The 18,104-nt window shown below is 51.6% G+C and overlaps 4 protein-coding genes across 4 annotated transcripts; all 4 read right to left on the bottom strand.

Annotated features, from left to right (window-relative positions):
* Positions 1 to 6,131: 6,131 nt before the first annotated feature.
* Positions 6,132 to 6,392, bottom strand: GCG54_00003247 (uncharacterized protein; the record flags this gene model as incomplete). The annotated part of the gene is made up of 1 exon (XM_045403322.1): positions 6,132 to 6,392. The coding sequence occupies one exon, from the start codon at positions 6,390 to 6,392 to the stop codon at positions 6,132 to 6,134; it is 261 nt and encodes an 86-aa protein (XP_045261603.1).
* A 1,072-nt stretch (positions 6,393 to 7,464) lies between these two features.
* Positions 7,465 to 7,903, bottom strand: GCG54_00003246 (uncharacterized protein; the record flags this gene model as incomplete). The annotated part of the gene is made up of 2 exons (XM_045403321.1): positions 7,465 to 7,770; positions 7,829 to 7,903. 2 exons carry the CDS (start codon positions 7,901 to 7,903, stop codon positions 7,465 to 7,467), a joined length of 381 nt encoding a protein of 126 aa, XP_045261602.1.
* A 4,132-nt stretch (positions 7,904 to 12,035) lies between these two features.
* Positions 12,036 to 12,911, bottom strand: GCG54_00003245 (Polysaccharide monooxygenase Cel61a; the record flags this gene model as incomplete). The annotated part of the gene is made up of 3 exons (XM_045403320.1): positions 12,036 to 12,130; positions 12,183 to 12,564; positions 12,624 to 12,911. 3 exons carry the CDS (start codon positions 12,909 to 12,911, stop codon positions 12,036 to 12,038), a joined length of 765 nt encoding a protein of 254 aa, XP_045261601.1.
* Positions 12,912 to 16,354: 3,443 nt separating this feature from the next.
* GCG54_00003244 (uncharacterized protein) lies at positions 16,355 to 17,903 on the bottom strand (the record flags this gene model as incomplete). Its single annotated transcript, XM_045403319.1, has 4 exons — positions 16,355 to 16,380; positions 16,530 to 17,400; positions 17,457 to 17,527; positions 17,597 to 17,903. 4 exons carry the CDS (start codon positions 17,901 to 17,903, stop codon positions 16,355 to 16,357), a joined length of 1,275 nt encoding a protein of 424 aa, XP_045261600.1.
* Between the last annotated feature and the right edge of the window lie 201 nt (positions 17,904 to 18,104).

Here is an 18,104-nt window from a genome sequence, read left to right as displayed (position 1 = left end):
CGAAAGACGGGAACGGGTGGAACACACGCAGCGCAACGCACACGGCACGGACGGGGTCGAGAGAGGTTCAAATGAGAGTGGGAGGTGGCCGGCAGTAAAGAGAATGAGAGCAGCGAAACAAAAGACGAACCAAAAGAATGCAAAAGCGACCAGGCGCAGGGTGGGAAACAAGGAAGGCCAGAAGGCAAAAAAGGTAAATGTAAATGAGTGACTAGATTGAACTGCGCTTGCAGGAAGAGAGATGAGGAGAAAGTGGGAGTGCGGCACAGCGGCAATATGCGAAGAAGGGAAGGGAAACCCAGTTGAGTCTAGTCTGGCTCGCTCGATATACAAGCACCGGGCCCAACACGCAGGACATGGAATGCTGGTACAAAAAGCAGGCAAGCAAGGCAAGGCAGCAGAGCAGAGAGCAGAGCAGAGAGAGAGCAAGCAAAAACCCGACTGCTTCCAACGTGAGATTCTAGACTTGGCGGACCCCGCGAAGGCGACGACTCCTGGAAATATATGAATGTGCCGGGGTTGCAGACATTAGTGTGCAGCCTTCTCCACCAACACACGCCAGCACCGTCGGGTGATTGGCCATATGAGTGAGGTGTTTCCCGGCAAAGTATATCTCGATATTAAATGCGTGCGAACGGTACCTTGCGCAGTCGGGTGGTGCCAAGCACGCTTATGCAGTCAACGGCGATGGGCTGAACCACACACCCATCTCTTGTCCTTCTCGGAGGGCAGGGCACTAGACGGGCAGGTGTGTGTCGCACTGCGGCGGCGGAAGTACTGAATCCACTGATGATAGCCCTGTCTGCTGCGTACGCAGTCACCCAGCTGCTGGATGGCTGACGATGGCGGTGTTGTTGGTGGACACATAGCCACCCACCGCCCCCCGAAGAGAGAGAGAGATGCTGTTCACTTGTGCTACACGAGGTGTTCCTCTGGCCGAGAAGCTGCGGTGGTGCTACTCCGTGAAACCTGGCTGTTACAAGGAGCGAAAGATTGTCCTATCTATTGTCTCTTCATTCATGACTAGCAACTCTCAGCCGGTCGAGTCAAGAGGATGCTATCTGGGGAAGCAAACGGGCTGTGCAGTCTCCAGCGTCGAGAGAGCGTTTCTGCCCACATCCACAACACCAAGGCCGGCCGGTGATCACTGAACCCGTGCAGCGGCCAGCGTTCTGAGTTCTGCTCACAGTTAGGGTTGAACCACACTAACGGGACTCCGTATGTATGGTACATACCTACCTAGTATACGAATTTGTTTGACTTGTGGTTTCAAGCGGATGGCCTTGGCGTCACCATTTCTGGTGTCTTGGTCCGCCCGCCCTCTTCGCGATGGCATCGATGCCCCCGGCCGAAAGAACTGGATCTGTCGACTCATGTTGGGCGATATAGATGAGACATGCAACCCATGTCCCGGGGGCAGCACTGGTGTCCACCACCACCTCCGTATCCCGGCAGATCGTTTCTCTCGTGCCCACCGACCCGTACGGCTTCTGGACGGCCTTAACGGGATTGGGCTCTGGCGCCCTCGTCAGGTCTGGGCTGGGTGCGTGACCAACCTTGCAGCGTGCGGTGCGGCTTGCATCCGCGAGACGCACCTCGATCCCCAACCAGCAGGCCCCCTTCTGCTCCATTTCCGAGCCAGTGGCATCGTCTGGTTGGTGTTCCCAACTGCACTTACGTGCATCGATAATCGTATACATGGCCGCAGACGGGAGAGGGGCGAAGAGAGAGAGCGAGATTCGCTCAAGATGGACATGGGGGGTTTCCATCATCCATCTCGCGATTTCGGGTGCATGGGGGGAGAGGCCAGAGAGGGGCTGCTCATTCGAATTGTGGCGTCTGCGTCTATCTTGGGGTTGCACTTTGACCTCTTTTTTTTCACTATTTTTTTTCTGCTTACATTGGATACTAGTATCTCCTCTTTCTCACTCGTTCTCGCGTGAATAACCCCGGCATAGGGGGGCTGACTTATTCATCCTATACGTGGTACAATTTTCCCACATCCCGGGTCTAACCTCAATCCGTGCGGCCACGTGGAAATGGTAGTGCGAAAATGCAGCCTCAATGGACCGTGGACGGAACCCGCGAACGCGTTCTTGTTCCAGAAAACCCGCCTCGGCTTTGGTTCATCAGCCTACAGTCCTACACTAACTTGTAGTAAGGATGCTGCTGGCGGGTACCAGCGTCGCAATGTTGCAACCGTCACGGTCGCGCAAGGCGTAACAACCATACCATACTGGCATACCATCCCATCCCCATCCCATCCGTCGCATGCGTTATCCGACGCCGTCTCGTTCGTCAATCGTCGCTTCTTTCTCGCGCAGCCGCTGCTGGCCTTACGACGCCACGCCGTCCGGCGGCTGTCAGTTGTCCGGCGTGCGTGCCGTCCCATGATCCCACGCTTTCTTTTTTGACACTTTTGATGTGACCATTAAGCAAGATAAATACGGACAGGGAACCAGGGGACGGGAGTTCCGACAAAACCGCGCCAATGAGTCGACGGGGCCAATCAGAAACCGCGCCCTCGCCGAACTGTTCTTTTCTTGTTCGATCAGCAAGATTATGTCCAAAGTCGGCCGACCGTTGGTTGACGTGTGTCGCAGCGACTCCAAAGAGGGCCAAGACCGAGAGTTGTTCCTTGGGGGCCTTGGTCCTTGGGTGTCTCTTGTTGGCTTCCCGCTCATGTATGCGCGTGCGTGCGTGCGTGGACGTGGTAGAGGCCCATGATTCGGCCGAATGTTCCAACAATGATTCAATGAGCGCCGTCTGTCACAAGCAAGGCGGGGGGTCGGACAATTATTCGAGGTGACATGTGTCTGCGGTGGACCGCAGTCTCAGGATGCTGGAGCTGGAGGAAACGTTCGGGAGTTTTTCGTACGTTTTCTTCCTTCTGGCAGCTGCTTATTCCTTTTTCGCCTTGGTTTCTACGCCCGCCTTCCTTGGCGATTGGTTGTGTTTCTCGCGATGATTGGAGTTGGAGGGGAGAGGATCCGGCAATGGTCCTGGCACCCCGATCGGGGCCCCGAACGAGTCCGCGCGCCGTAACAATTTTCATATAACTTCAATATCGCCGCCTGCCGTCGAAAGCGGGCCTCACCGCAGATGCGGGAGGGCTCGGCCATTCCCAGGTGATCTTGGCGGCTCCGCGTATGAGTCGTATTAGGGGTCACGTCGTCGCAAGAAAAACAGGAGGCTCCTCCCTAAGAGAAAGCGAGCAGAGGTTGCAACATTGATGGGTCGAACTCTCAACAGCAAACGTCGCGTGGAAGCCACGGAAGCAACCCGACTTTTCCACGATCCATAACCCAGAAAAGCAAAACACATACGATCGAAGTTTTTCAGTTGTCGCGGAGATCGAGGACTGCGAGGAGGAGCCCACGAACTGGATCCCTCCCAAGTTCCAACAGGGCCCGGCACCGGTGCACCACCACGTGTGGGAGAAACCCGCCCAGCCCTTAAGCGGAATAGCCGGTGGGGATCCCTTTTGGGCTGCGAATGGAAAAACCGGTCCACGATGTTTCGGTTTTGCGAGATTCCAGGAGTATGGATTCCGGTACGGAGATTGATGGGCACTGCGGGACGTCCCAGCCAGCCCAACGAGCCCAGCAACACTGGCCGCCGCTCTGCCGCTCTGACGCCACGCGAAAGAGGAGGACTGCCTACGACGCAAATTACGCCTATAATTGACCATATAACACAGCCCTTTTTCACTGGATTTTTGCGCCCTCTCGTTGCCTCCGGCACCGAGCTACCGAGGTCGTACGGGCGGACTGCGACCGTTCAATCACCCCCAAACGATAGGCGAGAATGGCTCGTCACCTTGTGACGCAACGCCCCAACCACGTCGTTCCTTTTTGCTGCCGTTTTTTGCGCTCCGCGCCGGAGATGCCTGCCCGAAAGACGCGAGGTCTCCGACATGGACACACAAGGCGCAACTGCGCTCGCGTGTGCGTGTGCCTGTCGTCGGCCGAGCCTCCTGGGTGCGTGAGGTGTTTTTAGTGCAAGCTGACAAGTGATGAAAAATGTGACCCGGCCTGCCTTGGCTCCAACGGGTTCTAGCAGCGCACCCGAACTTGGGGAATGAGCTTATGCCTCCTAGTGCGCGTTCTTGGCCCCCTTTCCCGGGGAAACTAACGGGGTTCCTCTCCGATCAAGGAAAGGAGCGGCGGCGCCATCCAGCCACTGTGGCTTCATTGAAGACAGCGGTCTGTTTTTTTTCGAACTGACTGGGGGGACTTTTGCCAAGGCCCGTTTCTCGTCTCCGAGGGACGTTGAAGGTTTGTCACATGGAGGTGGCGCTGTTTGGCGGGTTTCTTCTAGAACCATTTTGCTACCTTAACTCCACCTCTCATGCCCCCTGAGCCATAATTACTGTTCTGGCCACGGAGGCCTTCGTCTTCAATGTCGCACAGAACTAAAGCTGAAGAGCGTGGCGCCCGGCAGTTAGAGCCAACGTTCATATCGGGACGCAAGATTGAGAGGAGGGTGTGCGTGTGTGCGTGTGCGCTGTCAAAAGAAGCAAAGATGCATTGCCACTTCATGTGCCGATGCAGAATCCCGATTAATCAGGATTGCTAAGGCCTCCAGCCAGCTTGCGGTTTGCATTGACGTCGTCACGCGGGTCGATATGGGCATCAAAGTAGGTTCAATGATGTGCAAATTGGATGGGGCCCGCGCAAGTTATCCAGCTTCTTGGGGGAGCCAACCTGGCGGCAAACACTCTTCCGCCAATGGGGACGCCGAAGGCCGAGCGGAGTAATAGCCCAGCCGCGTTATCATGGAAAATCAGTGGCCGGGGGGTGGTATATGTGATGGGTGGGTGGTGTGACGGAACGGGGGAGCCCGCTTTGCGGGGTTTATCTGAGCGATGAACTTGATGGAGGCTGAAATCTGACAACATCGTGGCAACGGGTGGTGACTGCAATCGCTCACGAGACCGATCAGTTCATACTTTAATCCGTGAATCAAGAGAGGGAGAAATGATCTTACGAGCAAAGTAGGTGTCGATGTCACATTTCAGTCACATAAGCTGCAAAGAATCAAGATCTCCAGGCATGCCTCAGCAATTACTCAGGAGCCCTCTTTGGGTCATAACACTTAATAGTACTTGTCTTTAAGCCGCGATTCCGCTTCATGATGCGTCTTTTTTCTGAAAGGGAACTCTTGCGAGCACGATAGCCGCATCAATATCATCATGCCAATGGCAGTGAATCACCGCTACCTATGCGACATGGTTTATTGATACAGAGGATTACAGTTACAAGCTTCTCTGAATCATTTAATTTAGTTTAGACGGTGGTGACATTTTTTCCGTAGCCGTAGGAAATCCACAAAGAGTACAATAAACTGTACAAATTGGCATGAACCAAGAACAGCCGGTGACATGACTAGTTCAGAACCTGGCCCAGAAGAAACGCCGAACGCAAGAAAGACTGCTGAAAGCACCATTCCAAGGACAAATGTGATGTCGACGGTTATCCGTAACGGACGGGAGGAGATATTGTTTATCCTCCAGCGAATGTGTAAGTAGGGTTGAATAAGAAACGGCAAGTAAGCGACAGTCTTTGCAGCAGCAACTAAGTGGTTTGTGGGCGAGTATTCCCCGAAGAATGAGAATTTCAGCACCGTTGATCGAGTTGCAGGAAGAAGTTGCAGGATGACAAAGATAAATGGCCCAGCTATCACCAAAATCAGAGAAGGTGTCCAGACTTTCTCATAGGCAGTAGAACTCTCGGCGAGCCGGCTTGTGATCTCGGCTTCGAGACCCGAGTGCACATAAACCGCACCAATAAGTCCATTACGCTCATTGGGCTGTTCTTCGGAGTTTGCTTCGCCGGAAATATCTTGAATTTAGTCATATCAGTCTATTTTATTGGCCGTAGCGTTGCCGCGTTGTCCATTTGTTGCAATTATACGCACCTGTTCTCGAAGACATACTTGTGCCTTGATTTTGATAGTATGGACGCAACACCTGAAGTCGTGTTTCTCTCGAAGGTTGTGTTTCAGACGAATGATCTTCATTTTCAGGAATCGCCTCACTTTCTGTCACGGATGTGGTTGACGGTTCAATAGTCACTGGTGTATGATAAATAACTGGCCGAGAATATGTAGGAAGTGAAAGATTGGCTTGACTAACATGGGATTGAGGGGATAGTTAAAGGACTTGTCTGTGTCCCAATATCCTTCCGGTCGATTTCTGCAAATACGGATAAGTAGTTGAATTTTGATACTCTCGTGTCAAGTGTTTGATTGTGCTTACCAGTTGCACAAGATTTGTATAGCAATTCCAAGATTGGAAATAGAGACGATGATAACAATGCTAGAGAAATAATTTGGCCAAACGTCCAATCATTTTCTGCAACTAAGGTTTCAGAGTCTACCAGATTCTTCATTGATGTTATGCTCAGAGTGCCCCAAATAGCCGACAAAAGGACGGAAAAGACCTACGATCCGTTATCAGCGTCAGTACGATGAACGTCAAGAGTGAAGATGAGCATACCTCAGCGAACATTGAAGTATAAAGATGTAATAATACCCGAAAGGTGCAGTATACAGATGCCTGCACAGGGAGAATGACTAGAGCAGGGACGATGATCCATGCATTCTGTCTGTGGTTGACAAATCTTGCACATTTTTGATTCCAAGTCTTGTATAATTGATCAAGTCCGGTTTGAATGCGCTGGGATATGAGATTGCTGGACCCTTCAAAAGTCTTTGCGGCTCTGATTACATAGCCGTAGACCAACAGAAGAAGGGACGAGATCATCGAAACGTATGCGTCACTTGATCTTCTCATACCTCCCTTGAAGAAGCACACAGCTGGTGATTCGTAAAGAATCGCCACCTCGACCTCAGACATTGACTCGCTGTGTGTGACGTCTTTCAGTATTCGTAAATATCTGATCTTGTAGAGATTGATCGTGTCCGAAGAAATCTCATGTTTCAAGATGCTGATCCCTGATATGGTGCAGTTCTTTGGACCAATCGTGCCGTTTCTCAATAATTCTGCATCCAGGTTTGTTAAGTTGTATTGGACCTTGGGCTGGTGGTTGAGCCACTTTATAGCGTAGTAAGGGTTCTTGTTGTCATTTTCGCAGTCTTGAGGGTATTCAAATTGACCCAGGTCAATAATATGAGAATACCCAATTTGGTCTACATCATTGCTGGGTTGCCGGTAGTAGAAGGACGAGGGATCGTTATCAAGCTGACTGCCGAGGAAGTCGAAGTGCCCTGTCGGTAGGAATCCGACGAAAAGAAGAACCAGAAGAATCAGCATCAGAGTCAGCCGCCACAGACGTCTGCTTGAGTGCTTTGCTAGGTAACTTCGTAGAAATGTGAGCGCTGACAAGTGGGTTACGCTCGAAAACCAAGCGAGAGACACCACCATTTTCCAATGATATGCGCTCAAGCCTCGCTCGTGTTTCAAGGACATGTAGCCGCTCATAAGAATGGACATGCCTGTGATCAATTGGGCATCCGCGAGGGCAAGAATGCACTTGAATATGTAAGCTTGGTAGGATCTGAGTTACACCAAACGCAAGTGCTAACCTTATGGAAGGCATCTTCAGCTAGACTTCCTCTGAAGTCTTTAAGAACCCTTAAGTACTTAGTGTATTTTGCAATCAGTACGTCGAGCGGGATTGGACTATAAGGAGTTGTAGTAGACCTGATCCTTTGAAAAGGGTCTACATCTGGATCGAATGCAAACACGTAGTACCCGACTAGGACCAGGATGGTCAGCCAAGCGCTGATGACAAAAGACAGTACGACCTACGGTATAATCAGTTTCAAGAATCTACATGCCTCACATCATGGCTGGATAAATCACCCCTAATCCTGCGATGTCTCCGTACGGCTCGAGAGACTCGGGGATCTGACTGCATGCGTTGTATGAGAAGCTCATCGAGGCGGTCTGCTAGCTGATTCTTCGTAAGTATGAAGTAGATAAGTAGCTTGAGAGGCTATGCTTTGCAAGAATTAGCAGCAGAGGGGGTTCAAAAAGATGGCTCGCATCAGGCTGTGACGCCTCGGTGCCACACGCGGTAAGCTGCATGACTACGTCATATGCCAAACAGATGGCGTTGACAATAAGCTGAGCATGTCCATATCGCTTCGTTGACTGCACAGCTTCCATACCCGCCCTCCAAAACCATTGCCTGTCGCCGAACGCATGCTAGGAGGCGGGCATTGCATTTCATGAGATGCCCTAATCACCTTTTTCCGTCTCACTAGCACAAATTGTGCATTCAAAAATGGAAGAAAATAATCGTCGATGAGAAGATGTATTCTCGAGTAGTGAGGCACGAGATGTACGATTCTCCCTTCTTAGTGTGGACATAAATCGCGATCACTTTTCATTTGCAGATGGTACCTTGACTAAGATATCTGTAGAGCACTGAGTCACCTGAGTTCTTGTGCAAGGGTTGCCTCCATAACTCCTATGGACTCCTTTGAGGTCTCAACGAATCAACGCTGCTACGTGTGCCCATTAACTGAAGTCTGTCGATCGTGACGTTTCGCTCAATGTAGTTAATAGTTCACCGCTATGCGTTGAAAGAGGACGAATTCGAAGAAAATAGAGAAAGCAGAGAAAGCTCTTCTGATGGCAGCTTATTCGCTAAAGATCAAGGGATGCAAGCTGTCCAGTCCCTTGTATGAAGCACGGAGGGCTTAAGTTCGCCTGATTGCCAAACTTCATTTTCAGATCAGGATTCAAATAGTGTCGTACAGCACATAATGATGCATGATCTACGTTAGCTGGGTAACTCAACTTCTACGTGGCTGACAAAGTTCATATCGAGCGGCAGCTAGTAATTAGGCGCCGATGAAGTCTGTACCTGGGAGTACTTTAAGATCATTCCTATCTGGGTTCGCAAGATCACCGAAAGCAAAAATAACTAAAGCAAGTCTTCTGTCTCTAGCGAGTTAAGTGGGGAAATAAAAACTTCTGCGTGAGTCGTGTGATAGTTTATAATATCCAGTATTTAGCAAGCGACTAAGTTTAAGAGGGCTGAGGAATTTATTACTAACAGTTGCAGCACTGGGCTTCCGAACACAATTCACACCTCCAACCCGTCACCAGTTTTTATGCAGTCGGTTGATAACCATGCCGCACATTTTACAAGATATTGCTGAAACCTGACTTGCTTGCCACCCTGACCTCGATCAGTTGGGCCAGACTTCCTATTTTCACTATTAGAGATCCCTCGAGGACGTATTAGGAGGTGGACATAAGGTGCGACTGGAGATCCTAGCCACAGAGGTCCTTGGGAAATGTGATATCGAAGCTAGCTGTCAAGCCAAGAGATAAACGATAAAGCTGTTACCATAACAGTCGGAAGCAGATTGCGTAACTTACTTTCCTGCGTAAACATGAAGCATCATTTTAAATGCACGCGCAACGGTGAGTATTCAAACCGCAAGGCCTTTTGAATTGTAGATGACGAAATGTAGATACCTAAGTTAACTGGGGATAGTATCAATGTAAAGTGTCAGTTTAGAAGCTTCGGCGAGGTCATGATCAACAATGTAGCTCCCAGTTTAAGGGACGGGCCGGACGCATCGCAGTGTCGGTAGCCCAGCGCGGCCACGAAAACTTCCGTCGTTTTCTACCTTCTTTAAACTGTTCATACATGTTTTCGCACAGTAGGTCGTCATCTGCAAGTGAGCCTTTACACTTCTCTTGGCACTAACTTGTTCTGATGTCTAGAGATACTGAACGGGTACTGGAATCGAGAGTCAATCAAGTGGCAATACGTTAAATATCTAAGAGGTGTTGCAACCGTTTTCCATCATTATTTGCATGATGAGGATGTAGGGCAAGTTCCCTTCACGAGACACTGAGGATCCAAGTACACAATGGGCATATCTGACAAGATTTATCATCTGTTCTGATCCAAGGAAATCCAGAGCTGTCGCTCATTGTTGTGAACCGGGCTAAGTACCCAATTTTATGTAGTCGGTGCATTTCTGACCGAGGGTTCCTTCATCTAACCTAAACTTCGGGAAAATGAAAATTTAATGAGTAGAGAGGAGGCAACCGATCCTTCACGGCGGTATGACTACCACAGTCCTCTATATCTCAAAAAGTTGTACTGAACTCATTAAATTACAGATAATAATCAACACTTTTCGACCACATATTACCAAGGCGAAGTCGCCGGTAGTTTGTGAGTCGCTCTCAATATCTCATGCACGCTTGAAGTCAAAGTGAGTACGGTGAAGTCTACTTTGACAATTATAGGAGAGGTCTAATCAATCAAGCAGCATCTTGATGCGCCGAAGAGAGCTTATCGTCTAGTGCACAACGAGCTGCTTGAAATGCATCTGAGAAATCATTGCTCATCGAGCCAATGACCAAGGCGGCTTGACTGCACTCAGGTCCGAGGCGCACAGCCATACACAATTCTGCTAGCACCAACTCATTTCACCAAGTTTCTTATGAATGCAGCGTCAATATCAGCCCAAGAATGGGTTGCTGGGGTCATCCTATGTCTCAAGAAGATTGAGCTGAGCTTGACCTCGCTGAAAAGCGAGCTACAATCCTGAGTCGCACAGGAAGAGGTTAAGAGGGAGGGACAACGCAGAGGTAGGGGCCAAATATCTACACATTACGCCAAGACCTTAGAATACTCAGCAGATGCTGCGGCTACTCAGGTTGACTGGACATGGTTTTCCCAGTCTCATCGAGATGCAGCAAAATTGATGTGGGCATTGTTCATCGCGTCTCATCGGCTTTGCTTGGTTGCCGAGACACGCTGACAAAGTCTCGAGGGTACCGACAGTAATGTAGAGGATTGGATCCGTTCACCTTGGCAATTTATAAGTAAGTTGTATGCAGGCAACTTCGAGCAATGCCGGATCCCAGAGTGAGGTCGTTATGGCTCATATTATGATCATTGCTGCCGCCATCGACCAGCTAGGCGTCTTCCGTAGCACACAGAGTGAAGTGCCTCGACCTGACTGATCATGACAAAACAAACTCCAACACTGTCAAAAGACATATTCCCTGAAGTTTCGACATTGCATGACCTCTAGATCTTGATAAGGTGGACATCGGCCGTGAACGAGTCATCTGCTGCTCCGTGCCCGCGCGGCATGTGAATTTTGTCCCTTTATCCCGGACAAAAACGATTACGTGCAGGCGCTTCAAAAGCAATGCGTGATCGGCGTGCCAAGCCTAACGGTGCCACTTGCTCACCAATAGCAAGATCTCTATACGCCAGTGGATACCCCATCCCAACGTGGACTGCCGGGATGAAGCTGATGGTGTAACGAGAGTGCGAGGCCTACGCGCCAGTCGTTTTTTTCTGGTTTCAAGGAAATTGAGGACCAGTTCCCATCAATTTGACGGGTCTCAGGGGCGGACGGGTCGAGAAAAATCAAGACATGAGATGAGGAGTCGTCCAAAAAAATTTTCACTGGCACAATGATTGGATTTGCGAGCTGAATTCCTTTGTGCCTTTGAAGCTCTGCTGTCTCTGCAAAACAAGGTTCGAACTTTATCTGCAGAATTGAGTTCGAGTTGTCCAAACATCTGCCCGAGCTTCATTTAACTCTGCGCGCAACACGTGGGCTGCGCGGGCTTGGCGTTCGATTCAGATCCGCGGGAAATCGGGACAATTACCGGGATGCCAAGACCACCATTCAATATCAGCACTGCTTCAGATCCCGATGGTTTCACGATAGCCACAACAGAATGGTGTTGACTCAGAGCATATCAATTGATGCATCTAAGACTAATATATACACTGACGATGCTTTGTGAAACTGGTTGCCTCCAGCCGAAGCTCATTTCCAGGTCGAAAAGGCGCCTAGGAAAGATCGTCGAGGCGAACTGATGTACAGTGAATATTGAAAAAAACCATCCGCATGATCGCGCAAGGGCAATGTCATGAGCGAGACGTGAGAAGCATTCCCTCCATGGAGCTCAAATCCCCTTCTAGGGTGGCAATTCGACAGGCCTGCCGTCTGTCTTTGCGGTGAACTTCACTCCCACACTACGCACCCGTGCGTTGAAGATGTCGAGAAACCATTTAGTCGACGATGAAGAGGTCGCGGGGGTGGCTGCGCTTCTTGGAGGAGTAGACAGCGGGACCCGGGATGGGGTAGCTGGTGGGGTTGTTGTAGACTGCGTGAATGATTAGCATGTTGTTGATGAAGAATGCGCAGGAATAACTTACTGTCGAAGATGACACCGTCGTCCTTGGCGGTGTACAGGCTGGTGCCAGCAACACCAGTGGGGTTGGCAGAGCCACCGCCAGTGACCTCGAGGTTGATGCACTGGGGGTAGAACTGGGCGCCGTTCTCAGAGCCGGCAGAGTGAAGAGCCAGGATCTCGTGGCGGAGGACGTAGTTGCCAGCGGCGATGTCGCTGGGGATGTTGACGGTCCACTCGAGGTTGTTGGAGAGGAGCTCGTCAGCGGCCCAGGTGGAGCCGGACAGACCCTTCTCGGCGATCTTGAAGAACTTCAGGTCGGCCTTGGTGGCGGAGGTGCAGTCGCCGGAGCACTTGGCTAGGTAGTCCATGATGGGACCCTTGTGGGAGTCGGGCCAGGTGTTCCACTGGAAAGGAGAACGTTAGTTATAATCGGAGATAGGATCATGTCAGCGTGATAGCTTACCTTGAGGGTGACGGTAGAACCGGCAGCAACAGAGATGGAGGAGGTACCGGGGGTAGCACCGCGGTGGCAGATGATGTCGGCGTCGCCAGTGGCGTCAGGGGCGACGAAGCCGAGGTCAGTGTTGGTGGCGGCCCATCCAGGGGTGGTGGGCTTGGTGCTCGCGTAGGGGTAGCTGGAAGGGTTGAGACCGTCGACGGACTTGCCACCAGCGGTGATCTTCTCGACGAAGCCGTGAGCAGAGACGACAGAGGCGCCGAAGAGAGCGGTAAGGAAGGCCTTGGAGTACATCTTGATGGTTGTTTGGGTTCGTGTGGAAACGGGTGTTTGTGGGTAGTGAAGAGAACGGATGAAAAGCTCACAGAGCAAAGAGTGAATTGGTTCAAAGAAGGAAGGGTATGAGCTGGAGAGCAATGCTGGTGAAGTGAAGGACGAAGTGGGATGCTTGGAGAATGAGAAACCCGAATACCAGCGGACTGGACGAGTTCTCTTATACTCAGATCAACCGCTCGCCCAGACACGGGTTCAGACGTTGGGCTTTCCACATCGTGGAGTCAAGGACCGCAATCCCGTCTCCATCTCTCCTGAGTCCCGACTCCTGAGCTCCAGGCACGACCATCTCGCCCAAACCAGACTATCGCCCGTAAAAGGAAGTTGAGGTCTTGGCGGACGCGAGGTCGGAGTGCCTCCGTCCGCAGGCGTTTGCTCGGCCCCCAGTAGAGCACCGACAGACATTGGACGGACGACAAGGGCGGAGCGCCGGGGCTGGCCACCTGGACCACAAAACAATCTATTTCGCACGGGGGAAGTGGAGTGAAAAGTCTCGGCGCGATCGGCGGTCGGGGCCGGGGTTGTGGTTGGGCCATTCCCCGGGAGCGCTGCGCGGACAGCCACGTCTTGTGGGAGCAGTGTCGGCCATGGATGGTCAGAGCCTGGGCCATTGTGGCAGACGCGAATGGCACTCACTGAATGCATCCCGGGTGGTGCCAGCATGAGACCAAGACGGCAGTCGGGATGGTCTACCGGCCGCCCGCATGGTCAACCCCTTGACAACTAACGTTGACCGTTGGTTGACGCCATGTTCCGGCGGCGGCCCCGACCCAGCGGCAATCGAAACTTAAGGAGGCGCCGCATCTATACTTCCAAACCTTGGACTCATCTATTGAAGTCGCACTGCGTCGTAACGTGTCGTTGGCGGAAGGCATGAGGCTGACGGACGAATGCTCGCTACCACGCATTCATCGTCGCATTCACGATGAGACACGACGCTGAGTCCGCTGGACCGGCTCACACTCTGGCAGTTGGACTGTCGGAAGAGCGAAAACGACGGAAAATCCGGGGAGTGCCGAGGTGATCGGCATCCATCACTGCATGACGCATTGGACGGGACCAGGGCGGCAGGCCGAATCGAGGCATCTTCTCGCGGGACGATAACTCCGTCTGGCCCCTTTTGGTGAAGAACCTGGAGGGCCTGAAGACGGCTTGAACATGGTGATCGCGTCAAAGATTCGAATCTGTGGAAACCGCAATTTTCGAAGATGCTGGGCAGGCCTCCCGGGGTCCCATTTACGGCCGTGGCGTTCTGCCATTCGCATGGGACAACGTCAGCAGTTGACAACGACAACTCGACCCGAACGTGAGCCACCAAGCGACAGGACCTGAAACAGGATGTCTGCAGGCATTTCCTTGGTGGGTTGAGTCGAGCCGAGCAACGGGAGAGCAGAACTTTAATTAATGTTATTCTTAGTTTGTCAAATATAGGCCCTAGCTCCCTGGCTGCCACCTTTTTATCCCTGCAGAAGCCCACGTCGCGCAATCAATCCGGAAGCAAGCGAGTGGAGGGCCACCTCTCCCAGCCCCAATCCATATGAAAAGGGATGAAACAAAAGCGGCGAAAAGCAAACAGGATTTTTTTCGGTGCAATCTTGCCAGCACAGAGTTCATTCGATGCGTTATGCTTAAAAAAAAATTGGTCGTGGAGATTTTGTACAGAGGTAAATTTGAGCTCTGTTGTTGTTGCTTATCTCCTAAAGACGTCGCCACCGCCTCACGTCCCACTCAAACAGGACTGGCTGTGGCTGAAAAGAGGATTTTGAGATATGCACAATTGCTAAGCCACGACGGCATAGCGACTTATGAAAGTCGGGCGTCGCACCGGGGTTTGCTCAGCCGGAGAAGTGTCGTTTGATGTAGAAGTCAGCTTTCAGCCCTGGTGGGCAACCGTCCCATTGGTTGTGGAAACCCAACCTGCGCCTCGGGAAAAGGAAGAAGCGGAGCTATCACGAACGTAACACAGAATCTGGGCGATACACTTGAGTCTCACTTCGGCGGTGATTCCGTTCGCTTACGGCATAGGTTCTAGCCATCATCGAGCACCGTCGGATGGCCAGGCTTCAAGCAACAAGGTGACATTCAACCTCACTCCACGATCCACCCTCTGATGCAGGTTGCAACCTTCCTTCGCTGGCTCGTTTCTGGTTTCCAATATCGATGGTCGAGGCCGGCTTAGCTCTGCTGACCTTATTGTGGTGGGATGAGCCAAGCCAATGCCATGGCGAATTCAATTACCATGTGAGCTCGGGTGCAACACCAAACACGCAGTTTCTGAGGACGAGTCATTCCCAAAGTGCCAAGGGCAGGGGCCTGTCCCAATGCGACGGTGGAATGTCTTGATCGGGTGGAAAATAGGCAAGTCGTGCCAATGAACCACGGGTTCAGTATGTCACGATGAATAGGCGGAATGACTTTTGTCCATGGCAAGGATATCTGACAGACTTCATGTCAACGGCCGAATAGGCAAGGAGCAGTCGGGTTCCCGGGCTCGAATATAGCAGGGTTTTGCAACGCAAGGATTCTGGAACGTCCTTGATGTCACACTGGCTGGTTGTCAATAGAAGCACATGAATGACACAGGAAAACTCCCTGAAGGAAGCAAGGTCTGAGAGTGGCTTCTTTGAGACTATTTCTTAGCGAATCCACCACCACCACACTATGTCTGAATTGATGACAGGAAACTCGCGCGACTTTAGGGCAGCATTATGATTACACCTGTCAAGTTAACGCTGTCATCAGCTGCCAAGTTGGTTTGCCCCTGTGGTGGGATAAAGATCAAGGCGCTATTCATTGCTGCTGTCTCTTTAGCTTACAACATAGATCATTCCAGGTCTTGGCGGGGGACCATAGTCATCTTTGTGCTGACTTTTGTACCTGCTGAAAATGGGGTTGAGCCATCTCCATCAAGGTATTTCAAATTGCTTTCGACGAATCCGACCAGGTTGGGATGGTATACGCCATGACGATATTCGACAACTTCGTGAGGTTGGCAGAATTGATTGACAAGTTGAACGAGGAAGCAAAAAAAAAGCTCCTGGAGCGAGCGCGCGAGGGCTGACCGCGTAGTCGCGCGCAATGAAGGCCAGGCAGTGAGGTACAGTGTGACCGTATGAAGTTAGCAAATCAACTACCCAACCACCCCCACCTCACGCATAAAGCTCCTCTTTGCCTTGACGCTTCGAAGACCTAGCCGAGCAACTATCTTCAGCGGCTCTTTTGCAAAGAGTCGGGCTAACTTTGCAACCGCGTGATCCATCGCGTCACCTAATTTCTCCGCAAACAACTTTGATCGCCTCCGCCATATGCCCTCCTAGTACGTCTACGGTCATCGTCATCGATGGCAGCAGCATGTATATTCGCCTCGCGTGCGTCTCCGATTCGAGCCCCCGTCGACAACTTGGTTAGAAGAAGCTTCTGCGGGTGATATCTCCAGCTGGGCAAGAGCACGGAGAATTTTCTCCTCGGTTTCCCGTTTTCTGTCGGCATTGTGAACTCCGCCTGCCTTATCATCTTCCGCAAGTATCTTGAGAATGCGCCGCTCCGCCTCCCTCCTCGGGTCGCTCGCGTATGTGTGACCACAGTCATCTGTGTCATAATGCGTCCACGGGCGGTAAATCCTCGTGTCGGCGCCTCCACTGAGGCGGTGGAAGCAGAGGGCATGGAATATGAACTTCATGATTCCAACATCCGGCAGATCTGCCTTCTTGTCTGCCCAGATCGTTATGATCGTCCCGGAGTTGAGCGGCCGTCCTGAGTTGGACTGAAATTCATAGTTCTCGACCGACCATTCCTCCATCATCTCCCTCGGATCGGCTCCAAAGTCTTCGACCTTGTCCAATGGGCATCTGAGATTGGTCCTTGGTAGCCAGTGACAGCGTATCTCCAGACCGTATTGCCTCATCTCGTCGGGTTTCTTCTCTTCGTCTCGCGCCTGAATCCTGTTGGCATCAGCCTCAGCCTCGGCCTCGGCCTTTCTCTTCAAGTTGCTCTCCATGAGCCGTTTGGATTTTGGAACCGGACTCTCCATGGAGGCAACAAGGTTGACGTCACCTGTCTGCAACTCAGCATGTCCTTGGGTGCGGCTATCACCAGTGGCTGGTCCCGTAGGCATTTCTTGACCGTTGGACTCTCCGGGAGATGCGTTCAGCTTAGCTTTGGGTCGCGAAGTTTCCCCGACTGGCTCCATACCAAAGATTGCGTCGTTCATGTAGGTGTGCAGCTTATTAGTGAGAGTCACCATATTTCTCGGGGTATCAATAATGGTGCCGGGCCCGACAAGTTTGACCTCTAGGTCCCTGAAAGCCTGTGGGCCTATGAAGACTTTCATGCAAGTCCAAAGCTTTTGAATGGCTGTTGGGCGGTTGATGCCAAAGAAGGCGGCGAAGTGGCAGATCTGGATCTTATTGCATCCGGTTACGACGCACTTGTTGTCGTCGCGATCGCCAGCCTGCAATGATCGTTAGCCACGATTGCCATAGAACAAGGGCTGAAGAAGTTCCATACTCCCTTCGCTGCGCTTTCATTACGGGCGATGCTCTCCGGTTTGTCGCCAGCTTGATCTGCGCGACAAGTAGCTGCGATGTCATGAATCATTAGCACATGCTGTTCGTACGTGTGACACTCTGGCTTCTTGCTTTGCTTACCATAGCCCACGTATGCGTGTGCATTCAGAGCAGCTGACTTGAGATCGATGGCGATAGTCAGTCTGGCAGATAAAAGAGATTCGTCGTTGTTGTCTGCTCTGCCGAGGGTAGCATGAATGCTTTCAAGACGGCGTAATTCAGTTGTCCATAGCAGCGCCCAGAACCGGGCCTGCTGGAAAAGCGCCCGTTCTTTCTCATTCACAACCCAGAGACTCGTGTCCGTCAACAGAATGTGCTGAAGCTCGCTCACATAACGTCTTCGGATATCGATCTCATCCTCTTTCAGATAGCTGACATTTCGGCCCATGTCAACGTTGATATCCTCGGGAGCGAATTTTTGCAAGGTTTGCGTGAAGTCATGTGCCACCAAGTAATGCGACTGGCGAATGATCTATCTGGGAGGGTTTGGAGATTGGAACGTGGCTGGGAAAGCATGACGGACGCCCTTTCTTAAATGAGCAACTAAGAGTGGAAGGTACGTTTAGGGCATACGGGTGTTCCTTCCACG

Source organism: Colletotrichum gloeosporioides (genome assembly GCF_011800055.1).
Source record: "Colletotrichum gloeosporioides strain Lc1 chromosome Unknown consensus_63, whole genome shotgun sequence".
In the NCBI taxonomy this organism is placed as follows: Eukaryota; Fungi; Ascomycota; class Sordariomycetes; order Glomerellales; family Glomerellaceae; genus Colletotrichum; species Colletotrichum gloeosporioides.
This window is presented reverse-complemented; position numbering and strand designations above follow the sequence as displayed.